At 33.4% G+C, this 13,533-nt stretch overlaps 1 protein-coding gene across 1 annotated transcript in view; it reads left to right on the top strand.

The window, feature by feature from the left end:
- The first annotated feature begins 3,886 nt into the window (after positions 1 to 3,886).
- Positions 3,887 to 13,533, top strand: part of LOC143233296 (uncharacterized) — a 47,629-nt gene continuing 37,982 nt past the window's right edge. Inside the window, exon 1 of the mRNA XM_076469427.1 lies at positions 3,887 to 4,067. Within this exon, the coding sequence (XP_076325542.1) occupies positions 4,028 to 4,067 (40 nt within the window). The 5' untranslated portion in view covers positions 3,887 to 4,027. The remainder of the gene's footprint in view (positions 4,068 to 13,533) is intronic.

Here is a 13,533-nt window from a genome sequence, read left to right as displayed (position 1 = left end):
AGAATAATGTGTAAATGTCGAAACTTTACGTATGTTTTGTTACGTTAAGCCTAATCACTTGTTACGTTTATTATTCATTCGTACTTAACTATATTCTACTCATCATATCAAACAACTGGCGAACCAGCAAACATGTTTTATAGCTTGTCATTACATGTCAGATATAGAGTAAGAATTAGTAACATATTATGTTTATTTAGTTTGCCTTAAATTCACTTCACTCGTCGTTCACAGCATGTTTTAAACGTGGTTAAATTTGTGTAATTGTTTGTATAAAGTACTTACATCAATGTGTGTTTTATTGTAATTACATGTCATTGACTGATATGAACTCGGTGATGACACGGATGAAAATAGGTAAATCAGAGATAATAGCCTCGAGAATTACAGCAAATTTAAATGAATACGTTTATAAACTTTAAAGCTTAACACAAACACTATTAATTAGACTAGTAATGATCTCTTCTCCTGTCATAAACTCAGTCTTCCATTACTAAATTTTCTGATGACATGAATCTAGGCTTAGCGTTATTCCATTTGTCATTCCGTTGTTTTCACGAGTCTTTTCACAGCCCGGGCTCTGTTGTCTTGTTAGGCCTAAATCTTATAACACGTCTCTACTTGGTTCGTAAATGGCTTGTTAAATTACGTATTCCGTTATGTAGTTTCTGAAATATGAGAGGCGAGAACTGTTTAGGTAGCAGCTGGATTTTCTTTTCGTATAACGGATATCAGTAAACTTTAGTCATTTAATGTCCATGTTAAGAGGTTGGTACCCCCTGTTGATTATGACGTCACACACGTACTTCGATATAGGAATTACAAAGTAGTAGCTTCCAATCACTTGTGGAAATCAAGTTACTAACTAAGGAAGAGAGAAATAATTAGATATAAACTACAAAATAAACACATCTGATGCTATAACACAATAAACATGTATGACACTGTAATACAATAAATAGACTTGATACTTTAACACAAAAACACACGATATAGTAATACAAGAAGCACATATGATATTCTAACACAATAAACACATCTGATACTGTAAAACAATAATGTTACTGTAACAGAATAAATACATTTGATACTTTAACACAATAAATACATGTAATACTATAACACAATATATTAATTTGATACTGTAACACAAACACGTATGTGATATTGTAGAACAATAAACTCATCTGGTACTGTAACACTATAAACACATGTGATAATGTAACGCAATAATACTGTAACAAAATAATGTTACATATAACTCTGTCTGTAACTAAGAAGTTTGTATAGATGACCATTCCCCTAGTGCATATGGTGTGGACCTACCACTTTGTGATACCTGAGTCTTTTTGTTCTAATATATTCTAAAGATGTCTGGTATTAAAACTGTACTGCTTTGTTCTGTACTTTATTTTAATTAAAGTGTTAATACCCGTAACAGCCGTCTTTAGAATACGTTTTTAAGTTTTAATACCCATAACAGCCGTCTTTAGAATACGTTTTTAAGTTTTAATACCCATAACAGCCGTCTTTAGAATACTTCAACTGGGCTTCTCGTCATTGTGAATACCCTGTGTTACTTCAACTGGGCTTCTCGTCATTGTGAATACCCTGTGCTACTTCAACTGGGCTTCTAGTCATTGTGAATACCCTGTGTTACTTCAACTGGGCTTCTCGTCATTGTGAATACCCTGTGTTACTTCAACTGGGCTTCTCGTCATTGTGAATACCCTGTGTTACTTCAACTGGGCTTCTCGTCATTGTGAATACCCTGTGTTCTGTCCCCTCAGTAAAGGCATTTGTGAGCAGCAGGTCCAGAAACTGGTGTTTTGAAAGAAGACTTAGGATGTCGGTGTTAGGCCTATTATATGTTTACCACTACACTGCTTGTTCACTCTGTTAAAATGTTTAACTGATGATCAAATTTGACTACTTGGTCAAGCAAAAATAGTCCAATGGTTGGCGGTGAGCGTAATTCACTGGATGTTCTATCTGTTCAAAATTAGAAACATATACGCACAGCTCTTACAGAACATTTAGTTATCTTCAGGGAAGTCGGTATAAAAATATCTAAAAAAAACTTGTATGGCTGCTGTATTTCTTGATAATTATTTATACAATCTTATTTTATTAGACAGTGAAAGTTTGGTTTGGTTCGAGTTTTGTGCAAAGCTATACGAGGGTTATCTGCGCTAGCCGTCCCTAATTTAGCACTGTAAGACTAGAGGTAAGGCAGTTAGTCACCACCCCCAACTCTTGGGCTACTCTTTTACCAACAAATGGTGGGATTTACCATAACATTATAACGCTCCCGCTGCTGAAATGGCGAGCACGTTTGGTGTGATAGGGATTCGAACTCGCTACCTTCAGATTACGAGTCGCACGCCCTAACACGCTTGACCATGCCGGGCCGAAATCAGGAAGGAAAACTAGATAAAGATATTATGAATGGGAAAGGTGCGCATTTTGAGCTGTTGGATTTTCTTCCACAGGGCATAACTATTTCATATCTGTTTGAGTATGCAGTGAAAGTCTATTATTATTCAAGTTCTTGTTGTTACATTTTACAGCGGAATTGACAACTAAATGGTGTAGGTAATTTGTTTTCTTAGCATCAAACTAAAAGTTGTTTGTTTATTAAAGTTTACACAAGAGTTTCCGAGGACTACTTGTGTCACCTGTTCTTAATTTTAATAAATTAGTGGGAATTATTCAACACCGTCCACCGCCAAATCTTGGGCCACCTTTTACCAATGAATAGTGTGACTGTTCTTCGAGGACTGGTTTCGATCTCGTTGTATTCCCACAGATCCCAAGTCGAACATCCAAAGCAGCAGGTCACGCCAACCCGGGGTTAAAATTTAAAGGTAATTGTTAGAAAAATACACCTCGATCCACATATCTGTGTAGATTACGTTCTGATTCTAACGTTTGTGTAGATTACGTTCTGATTCTAATGTTTGTTTAGATTACGTTCTGATTCTAATATTTGTGTAGATTACGTTCTGATTTTAATGTTTGTGTAGATTACGTTCCTATTCTAATGTTTGTGTAGATTGCGTTCTGATTCTAATGTTCATGTAGATTACGCCTTGATTGTAATGTGTTTTGACTGGTCTATTTTTCTTCTGATATTGTAATATTAATTCTCTATATAATTTGCCTGTTCTTTGATAAATATAACAAAACGTGCCGTTGTGGATATATAGCTAGTGTTTTAATGATACCTTTGCCAACCTGCATAGAAAGATTTAATCACTGTCTCCTATAAATTATCTATTTCATAGTAAACGTAGAATATTAATATATACTAGTTAAAACGGTTTGAATCTATAATATCTTTTTATTAAGGCCCGGCATAGCCAAGTGGGTTAAGGCGTTCGACTCGTAGTCTGAAGGTTGTGGGTTCGAATCCCTGTCGCATCAAACATGCTCGCCTTTTCAGCCGTGTGGGCTTTATAAAAAGCGACGGCCAATCTCACTATTCGTTGGTAAAGCGTAGCCCAAGTGTTGGCGGTGGGTGGTGATGACTGGCTGCCTTCCCTCTTGTCTTACACTGTTAAATTAGGGACGGCTAACGCAGGTAACCCTCGAGTAACTTTGCGCGAAATCCAAAAAACAACCAAACTTTTCATTATTTTTTTAAACTTTCCGTTAGGTAAATAATTTAAAATAACCAGAAACTAGCTGCGTTAAGCCTAATGTGATATAGCCAGAAACTAGCTGCATTAAGCCTAATAACTAGCTGCGTTAGGCATAATATGTTATAGAATATGACAATGATGAATTTCATTTATTTTTTTAATGAATCCAGTATCATTTATTCCCTTAAACAGTGATGGCGCTAGTGTAGTACCAGTCGACACACAGAGTCAGTCAGACCGACAAACACATTTACTCGGCAAGCCGCATCAACGTGGGTAGCGATGGTGGCACTGTGAACAATGTGTTCCAGCTGTATTGTATAAGAAGTAGATAAACTATCTTCCTATTTACTCTTATTGGTAGAGCATCGTATCCTGAAGAAATGATGTTGATTATCTGGACACTTATCCTCCTTTACGAAGGTAAAATAATGTTCCGTTTTCTTTCCATTAATTTCTCATAACACCTCTGTTGTTAGGTTTAGTAAAGTAGTTATTAGTGTATATCAACAAATGAAAACTTTATGAACGTCTAAAACATTCCAAAAGTTTAATACATTAGCTTCCCTTGGAACAAAAAGTACATCAGTAACTTTTAACTAATTTTTGTCTTTATCTATCTATTCGGCACAAAATTAAGACGACATCAACGAATAAAATCCATCCCATCTTTAGTTTATTAGACTGTGGTTAGCAAACTTTAATTTACGATATATTCAAAGTCAAGAAAGCTCCAGGTCATAGTAATATATTCTATAATGGTCATTCCCGCTAGTACAGCGGTAAGTCTGCTGATTTACAACTCTAAAATCAGGTGTTCGATCCCCCTTGGCGGACTCAGCAGATAGCCTGATGTGGCTTTGACATAAGGGACCATAGACGTAAGTAGATAATTTCGAATGTTTACATCACTGCAATAACTCGCGCAAGTAGAAATAAGATGCAGTCACCTTTGATACAAAAGTATTTATATTGTTATACACTTCATGTTCATTTGAGCTCAAAGCCATATTGAGCTATCTGAAGCGTTTATCGCGGAGACTCTAACCCTGGATTTTTACATTGTGGATCCGTAAACTTACCGTTGACCACTGCAAAACATCTTGATAAGGGCTTGTACATTTCGTCTTTAATAGTCGTCTTACTTGTCCCCAGTGGCTCAGCGGCTTGTCTGAAGGTTTATAACGTTAAGTTTAGGGTGGGCACAGTACAGGTAGCCTGCTATATACCTTTGCGTTTAGCAACAAAATAACACGTTTGGTTAAAAACAAATCTGATGTATTAATTAACAAATTAATTTTATCATGCCAAGGTAAATTCCAAGTTAGGAAAGAACTGACAAAGTGTGCAATTCGAATATTATGTGAATATTATTTACATCCAAGTTTACACCTGTCTCACCAAACATGTTCTCTCTTTTAGCCATGAGAGCGGTATAATGTGATAGTCAATCCCACAATTCGTCAGTAAAAGAGTAGCCCAAGAGTTGGCGGTTGATGGTGATGACTAGCTGCTTTATCTCTAATCTTACAGTGCTAAATTAAGCACAACTAGCGCAGATAGCCCTCGTGCAACCTTGCGCAAAATTCAAAACAAACAAACGAATCAAGTTGGCAAGCAGGAAATATGATATTCGTTTCTAAGGCTGATGTACAACTATATCAACGGTGTCAGTGTACTTCCTTCACACTTCTTACTGACATCACCAACACTCCATGAATTTTCTAAAACACTGGTACAGTGTATTCAGTGTTAAACTACAGTCCCTATCAAATATAATGTGGAAATAAATAATCCAGTTGCAAATGTGACGTTTATGACATTCTGTATGGATCTATCGGTGTTATTTATTATTTTATGTTCTGTTGAAAAACCGCATTGATTTTATATACAGTAAATACCAGATAAAAGAGAGCTAACTTTAAAGTGTATGTTACAAAAATCAAAATTTTACTCTAGAAACGACCAAAAATCTTAGAAACACTTTTACAGACAGTCTTGGATAATACCTTTCACACGTGGCTTATAACAATAGTCTGTGTAAGTGATAAAGTAAAAAGAGTTGGTAGTTGCATTGCGAGTCTAAATGTTCATTAGAAGTTTAAATGGACACTTTGTCGCTTAGGTTTTATGACGTAGACCAGTCATATTACAAATAATTTATGTAAAAATCATCACGTTCTATCACCGGCCACCATTAGCAATAGTGAAGAAAGTTTTCAACTCACGAACCAACCTATTCTATTCCTTGTTTTTTGGCTACATTATTTAGTTGGATAATAGCTCCCTTTGGTGAAAAGTTATTTGTAGATCATATGAATTAGCATTCGTTAGTAGCTAATGAAACAAAAACAAAAACCCGTTATTTTAATGCCAACTGGAAAACCCCACTGAAAGTGTAAGATCTTTCTTTTAGTGACCTGAGAACACCCGCTATGCTTGAAAAGGCTTGAAGTCCAAAAAATACCAAAGATTTAACCTCTTTCAAAGAACCAGTCACAATAGATATATGAAAGAAACAATATTCCAGTAGCAGCCATTCAACAATAGATGTAAGAAAGAAACAATATTCCAGTAGCAGCCATTCAACAATAGATGTAAGAAATAAAATATATTTCAGTAGCAGCCATTCAACAATAGATGTAAGAAATAAAAAATGTTCCAGTAGCAGCCATCCAACAATAGATGTAAGAAATAAAAAATGTTCCAGTAGCAGCCATTCAACAATAGATGTAAGAAATAAAAAATATTCCAGTAGCAGCCATCCAACAATAGATGTAAGAAATAAAAAATGTTCCAGTAGCAGCCATCCAACAATAGATGTAAGAAAGAAACAATGTTCCAGTAGCAGCCATCCAACAATAGATGTAAGAAAGAAACAATGTTCCAGTAGCAGCCATCCAACAATAAATGACAAATCTTAAACAGAACAAATAAAAATAACTGATGAACATAAGCTGTAATATCCGATACAAGTATGTATGAATATTTATAACAATTTGAAAACAATGTGTTATACTTGAGTATTTTTAAGCCTAGTTTTTAAACTAATGTTGCCAATGGTTTTAGTTTTATTTATATTGTATAAACCAGGGCAATGATAATTAGTTCAAAATTTCAAATGGAAGGTTCTAGATATTTTCACGTCATCACGACTATGAGTTACGAAATACAACAAATAAAAATCCGAACTAGAAATGTTAATAGCTTGTGTACTATCTGGTTATTGTTGTAGTTTTCAGTTTTTTTAAATTATTTTAGTTACTACAGCTTTTCTACTTATCACGAGTTCAAATCCCGTCACTAAACATGCTTGGTCTTCGACCCATGTGGATGTTATAGCGTGAACTCCACTACATTATTCGTAGGCAAAGAGTTGGCGGTGAACAGTTTTTGACCAGCTGCCCTTTTCTAGTCTATCACTTCTAAGCTACAGACAGCTAGCGCCGGTTATCCTCACGTGGCTTATCATGGAATTCAACAAACAAAGAAACCCAGAACTCCTGTTAACATTAATATAATGAACGGATGGCTTTGCTATAAGAAAACATATCAACGGAAGTCTATGGTTAAGTGGTAAGAGTAAAAACGGGAATTTTTCTTCGGAATTTCGAAGTAAGTTAGATGAACTTAGTATTTTCGAGAGGCATTCGTTATTTTAATATATGTGAGTAAAGCCATTTTGTAACATGCATGTACATATTCGCTATAAATTCTTAACGATCATGACTGGGATGTCACTACAGGATCATAAACATTCAATGAATATTATATTATTCACTCTGTATCACGTGATCTCTGTTTTAATAGCAAACAAAACCAAAACCCAAGTGTAACAAGGTAGCATAAACGGAAGATCTGTTATCAGACTGGGTGTGGTGTCATTCTCGCGGGACCACCGAGGAGATAGAAAATTAAATTATTCACTTTCGACGAGAAGTTACAACAAATAAAATACAGATGGGAAGCAAAATAATCATATTAAAATAAAGAAACTCACACCAGCAGAGTTGTAATTTGCTAAATGTAGACAGCACGATTAAAAGGTTATGAGACAGGGATAACATATACAATGACGAAATTTGTAAAAAGAAAACGTCAGTTATTAACAACAGCCGCTAGAAACCTGTGCTAAGAGTGGAAATCTTGTAGTTTAAACAGTTTATTATGAAACTGTTTTTGACAAGAATAAGTTAACCAAATACCTAAAGACATTAAAAATTCAGTTTAAGTGGATTTATATCGTTAAGAGGAGCTCTCAGTGCCTCAGTCTTGCTACAGATGGTTAACATCGCTAAAAACCGGGTTGTGATACCCATGTGGAAACAGAATTGACAGTTCGTTTTTTTAACTTCCTCCTTACGAACAAGTAAAATATATCCCCCACATGTGGCTCACTGTGAAATCTTATAACGCTGATATCTTTATTTTGATAACCTTGGAGGGCATAGCAGAGATAGTCCATTGTGTTTAATAACAAACAGGAACGAACGTGCTCAAAACATGTATTTTGTAACAATATTTTATAATTCTCTGTATGGTTGTTTAGTTTCCTGTAGTTTTAATTGTACAAAACAATTTAAAAATGTACTTTTATTGTAAGGAAGAAAAAATCCCGTTTTCAGAGGGCCCCTCCCGATCATCCGTTTAAAATAAAACACATTAATGCTAACTCCTAACAACACCCACCTTTGTAAAATCCTGTATATATTCCTGGATGACTATTTTAAAGCAGAATTCTGGTGATCAGCGCACATAAGACAAAGTTCGCGACAGTATCTGTACGTGCGATCTACAGTTGGTGGTTTATTGAACAATTAGTCATTGATACTGTATAGTCGTCAACGAATCTTCAAAATGCCTAAACATGTGTTATCTCCTCCTTCAAAATCGTTACCCGCAAAACAGAACAAGTAACTTATATATTTATAAACGGCTGGTATGAATAACGTTTCGACTTTCTTCGGTCATCGTCAGGTCGAAACGTTGTTCGCTCCTCTACTGGTGCTTTCTCTACCCAAACCAGCCGTTTTTAAATATATACTTTTCTGTACAAGTGGGTTTTCTCGTCATCACGGAGAACAAACGTCTCACCAAGACAGACCAAAAACCTCACTAAAACACCAAGTACCTCACCAAAACACGAAGTATCTCACCAAAATAGTCCAAGAACCTCACTAAAACAGACCAAGTACCTCACCAAAACAGTCAAAGAACCTAATAATCCGTGAAGACGCACGCCAAAGATCCTCACCAAAACAGTCCAAGAACCTCAACAAATTCAATAAAACATGTATGACGGAATTCAGGGGATTTAATTTGTTTTTGTCAATCAACAGCTCATCTGAGTTTTGTCGTACTGTTTTATACAAGTCGACTTTAAATAAAACTTATTTTATCTTATCTCAGATATTAATATGTCATAGATGGCAACACATTTCATGCACTCAGTTTTTTTGTTTATTTAAAAACAAGAACGAAAAGGCGTTATACAAGCAGTATAATGCTAGGATTTGATAAAATAACTCCAGAGTATACACAAGCACCTCTAAATTATTAGATTTTTTACCGAAAACACGACGATATAAAACCCTCTTTATTAAAAGTTCAAAACATCCTGATTCTAAGCAATACCTCTGTCACATGTATGTAGCTTCGTAAGATAACTTATTCAGGCTTTTCTATGTATCCGAACTGAGCCTATGTTATTGATTTGTCTATTTGTTGTTAAGGTACACAATGGGCTACCTGTGCTGTGCCCTCCGCGAGTATTAATCTAAACAGATATTCAGTGTAATAAACCGTAGAACTCATCGTTGAGCCAAAGGGAGCTTATATAGAAACTGTTCCTAATGTCGAACTGATAGACAAAAAGAAAAGCACCTAATCAAAAGTACCCACCGCCAACTCTTGAACTACTCTCGTCAACATAATCCTGGGGACAGCCTGGTTAAAACAACTATGAATTAGTTACTGTTTGTCTCTGATTTCTCTATATTTATTCACGTGTCATTATGAATTAGTTACTGTTTGTCTCTGATTTCTCTATATTTATTCACGTGTCTTTATGAATTAGTTACTGTTTGTCTCTGATTTCTCTATATTTATTCACGTGTCTTTATGAATTAGTTACTGTTTGTCTCTGATTTCTCTATATTTATTCACGTGTCTTTATGAATTAGTTACTGTTTGTCACTGATTTCTCTATATTTATTCACGTGTCTTTATGAATTAGTTACTGTTTGTCTCTGATTTCTCTATATTTATTCACGTGTCTTTATGAATTAGTTACTGTTGTCTCTGATTTCTCTATATTTATTCACGTGTCTTTATGAATTGGTTACTGTTTGTCTCTGATTTCTCTATATTTATTCACGTGTCATTATGAATTAGTTACTGTTTGTCTCTGATTTCTCTATATTTATTCACGTGTCTTTATGAATTGGTTACTGTTTGTCTCTGATTTCTCTATATTTATTCACGTGTCATTATGAATTAGTTACTGTTTGTCTCTGATTTCTCTATATTTATTCACGTGTCATTATGAATTAGTTACTGTTTGTCTCTGATTTCTCTATATTTATTCACGTGTCTTTATGAATTAGTTACTGTTTGTCTCTGATTTCTCTATATTTATTCACGTGTCTTTATGAATTAGTTACTGTTTGTCTCTGATTTCTCTATATTTATTCACGTGTCTTTATGAATTAGTTACTGTTTGTCTCTGATTTCTCTATATTTATTCACGTGTCTTTATGAATTAGTTACTGTTTGTCTCTGATTTCTCTATATTTATTCACGTGTCTTTATGAATTAGTTACTGTTTGTCTCTGATTTCTCTATATTTATTCACGTGTCTTTATGAATTAGTTACTGTTGTCTCTGATTTCTCTATATTTATTCACGTGTCTTTATGAATTGGTTACTGTTTGTCTCTGATTTCTCTATATTTATTCACGTGTCATTATGAATTAGTTACTGTTTGTCTCTGATTTCTCTATATTTATTCACGTGTCTTTATGAATTGGTTACTGTTTGTCTCTGATTTCTCTATATTTATTCACGTGTCATTATGAATTAGTTACTGTTTGTCTCTGATTTCTCTATATTTATTCACGTGTCATTATGAATTAGTTACTGTTTGTCACTGATTTCTCTATATTTATTCACGTGTCTTTATGAATTAGTTACTGTTTGTCTCTGATTTCTCTATATTTATTCACGTGTCATTATGAATTAGTTACTGTTTGTGTCTGATTTCTCTATATTTATTCACGTGTCATTATGAATTAGTTACTGTTTGTCTCTGATTACACTATATTTATTCACGTGTCTTTATGAATTAGTTACTGTTTGTCTCTGATTTCTCTATATTTATTCACGTGTCATTATAAATTAGTTACTGTTTGTCTCTGATTTCTCTATATTTATTCACGTGTCATTATGAATTAGTTACTGTTTGTCTCTGATTTCTCTATATTTATTCACGTGTCATTATGAATTAGTTACTATTTGTCTCTGATTTCTCTATATTTATTCACGTGTCATTATGAATTAGTTACTGTTTGTCTCTGATTTCTCTATATTTATTCACGTGTCTTTATGAATTAGTTACTGTTTGTCTCTGATTTCTCTATATTTATTCACGTGTCTTTACGAATTAGTTACTGTTTGTCTCTGATTTCTCTATATTTATTCACGTGTCATTATGAATTAGTTACTGTTTGTCTCTGATTTCTCTATTTTTATTCACGTGTCTTTATGAATTAGTTACTGTTTGTCTCTGATTTCTCTATATTTATTCACGTGTCTTTATGAATTAGTTACTGTTTGTCTCTGATTTCTCTATATTTATTCACGTGTCTTTATGAATTAGTTACTGTTTGTCTCTGATTTCTCTATATTTATTCACGTGTCTTTATGAATTAGTTACTGTTTGTCTCTGATTTCTCTATATTTATTCACGTGTCTTTATGAATTAGTTACTGTTTGTCTCTGATTTCTCTATATTTATTCACGTGTCTTTATGAATTAGTTACTGTTTGTCTCTGATTTCTCTATATTTATTCACGTGTCTTTATGAATTAGTTACTGTTTGTCTCTGATTTCTCTATATTTATTCACGTGTCTTTATGAATTAGTTACTGTTTGTCTCTGATTTCTCTATATTTATTCACGTGTCTTTATGAATTAGTTACTGTTGTCTCTGATTTCTCTATATTTATTCACGTGTCTTTATGAATTGGTTACTGTTTGTCTCTGATTTCTCTATATTTATTCACGTGTCATTATGAATTAGTTACTGTTTGTCTCTGATTTCTCTATATTTATTCACGTGTCTTTATGAATTGGTTACTGTTTGTCTCTGATTTCTCTATATTTATTCACGTGTCATTATGAATTAGTTACTGTTTGTCTCTGATTTTCTATATTTATTCACGTGTCATTATGAATTAGTTACTGTTTGTCTCTGATTTCTCTATATTTATTCACGTGTCTTTATGAATTAGTTACTGTTTGTCTCTGATTTCTCTATATTTATTCACGTGTCATTATGAATTAGTTACTGTTTGTGTCTGATTTCTCTATATTTATTCACGTGTCATTATGAATTAGTTACTGTTTGTCTCTGATTACTCTATATTTATTCACGTGTCTTTATGAATTAGTTACTGTTTGTCTCTGATTTCTCTATATTTATTCACGTGTCATTATAAATTAGTTACTGTTTGTCTCTGATTTCTCTATATTTATTCACGTGTCATTATGAATTAGTTACTGTTTGTCTCTGATTTCTCTATATTTATTCACGTGTCATTATGAATTAGTTACTGTTTGTCTCTGATTTCTCTATATTTATTCACGTGTCATTATGAATTAGTTACTGTTTGTCGCTGATTTCTCTATATTTATTCACGTGTCTTTATGAATTAGTTACTGTTTGTCTCTGATTTCTCTATATTTATTCACGTGTCTTTATGAATTAGTTACTGTTTGTCTCTGATTTCTCTATATTTATTCACGTGTCTTTATGAATTAGTTACTGTTTGTCTCTGATTTCTCTATATTTATTCACGTGTCATTATGAATTAGTTACTGTTTGTCTCTGATTTCTCTATATTTATTCACGTGTCTTTATGAATTAGTTACTGTTTGTCTCTGATTTCTCTATATTTATTCACGTGTCATTATGAATTAGTTACTGTTTGTCTCTGATTTCTCTATATTTATTCACGTGTCTTTATGAATTAGTTACTGTTTGTCTCTGATTTCTCTATATTTATTCACGTGTCTTTACGAATTAGTTACTGTTTGTCTCTGATTTCTCTATATTTATTCACGTGTCATTATGAATTAGTTACTGTTTGTCTCTGATTTCTCTATATTTATTCACGTGTCTTTATGAATTAGTTACTGTTTGTCTCTGATTTCTCTATATTTATTCACGTGTCTTTATAAATTAGTTACTGTTTGTCTCTGATTTCTCTATATTTATTCACGTGTCATTATGAATTAGTTACTGTTTGTCTCTGATTTCTCTATATTTATTCACGTGTCTTTATGAATTAGTTACTGTTTGTCTCTGATTTCTCTATATTTATTCACGTGTCTTTATGAATTAGTTACTGTTTGTCTCTGATTTCTCTATATTTATTCACGTGTCTTTATGAATTAGTTACTGTTGTCTCTGATTTCTCTATATTTATTCACGTGTCTTTATGAATTGGTTACTGTTTGTCTCTGATTTCTCTATATTTATTCACGTGTCATTATGAATTAGTTACTGTTTGTCTCTCATTTCTCTATATTTATTCACGTGTCTTTATGAATTGGTTACTGTTTGTCTCTGATTTCTCTATATTTATTCACGTGTCATTATGAATTAGTT

This window comes from Tachypleus tridentatus, chromosome 12, assembly GCF_004210375.1.
Source record: "Tachypleus tridentatus isolate NWPU-2018 chromosome 12, ASM421037v1, whole genome shotgun sequence".
Taxonomy (NCBI): domain Eukaryota; kingdom Metazoa; phylum Arthropoda; class Merostomata; order Xiphosura; family Limulidae; genus Tachypleus; species Tachypleus tridentatus.
The sequence above is the reverse complement of the archived record's forward strand: the minus strand, read 5'-3'. Positions and strand labels throughout refer to the sequence as shown.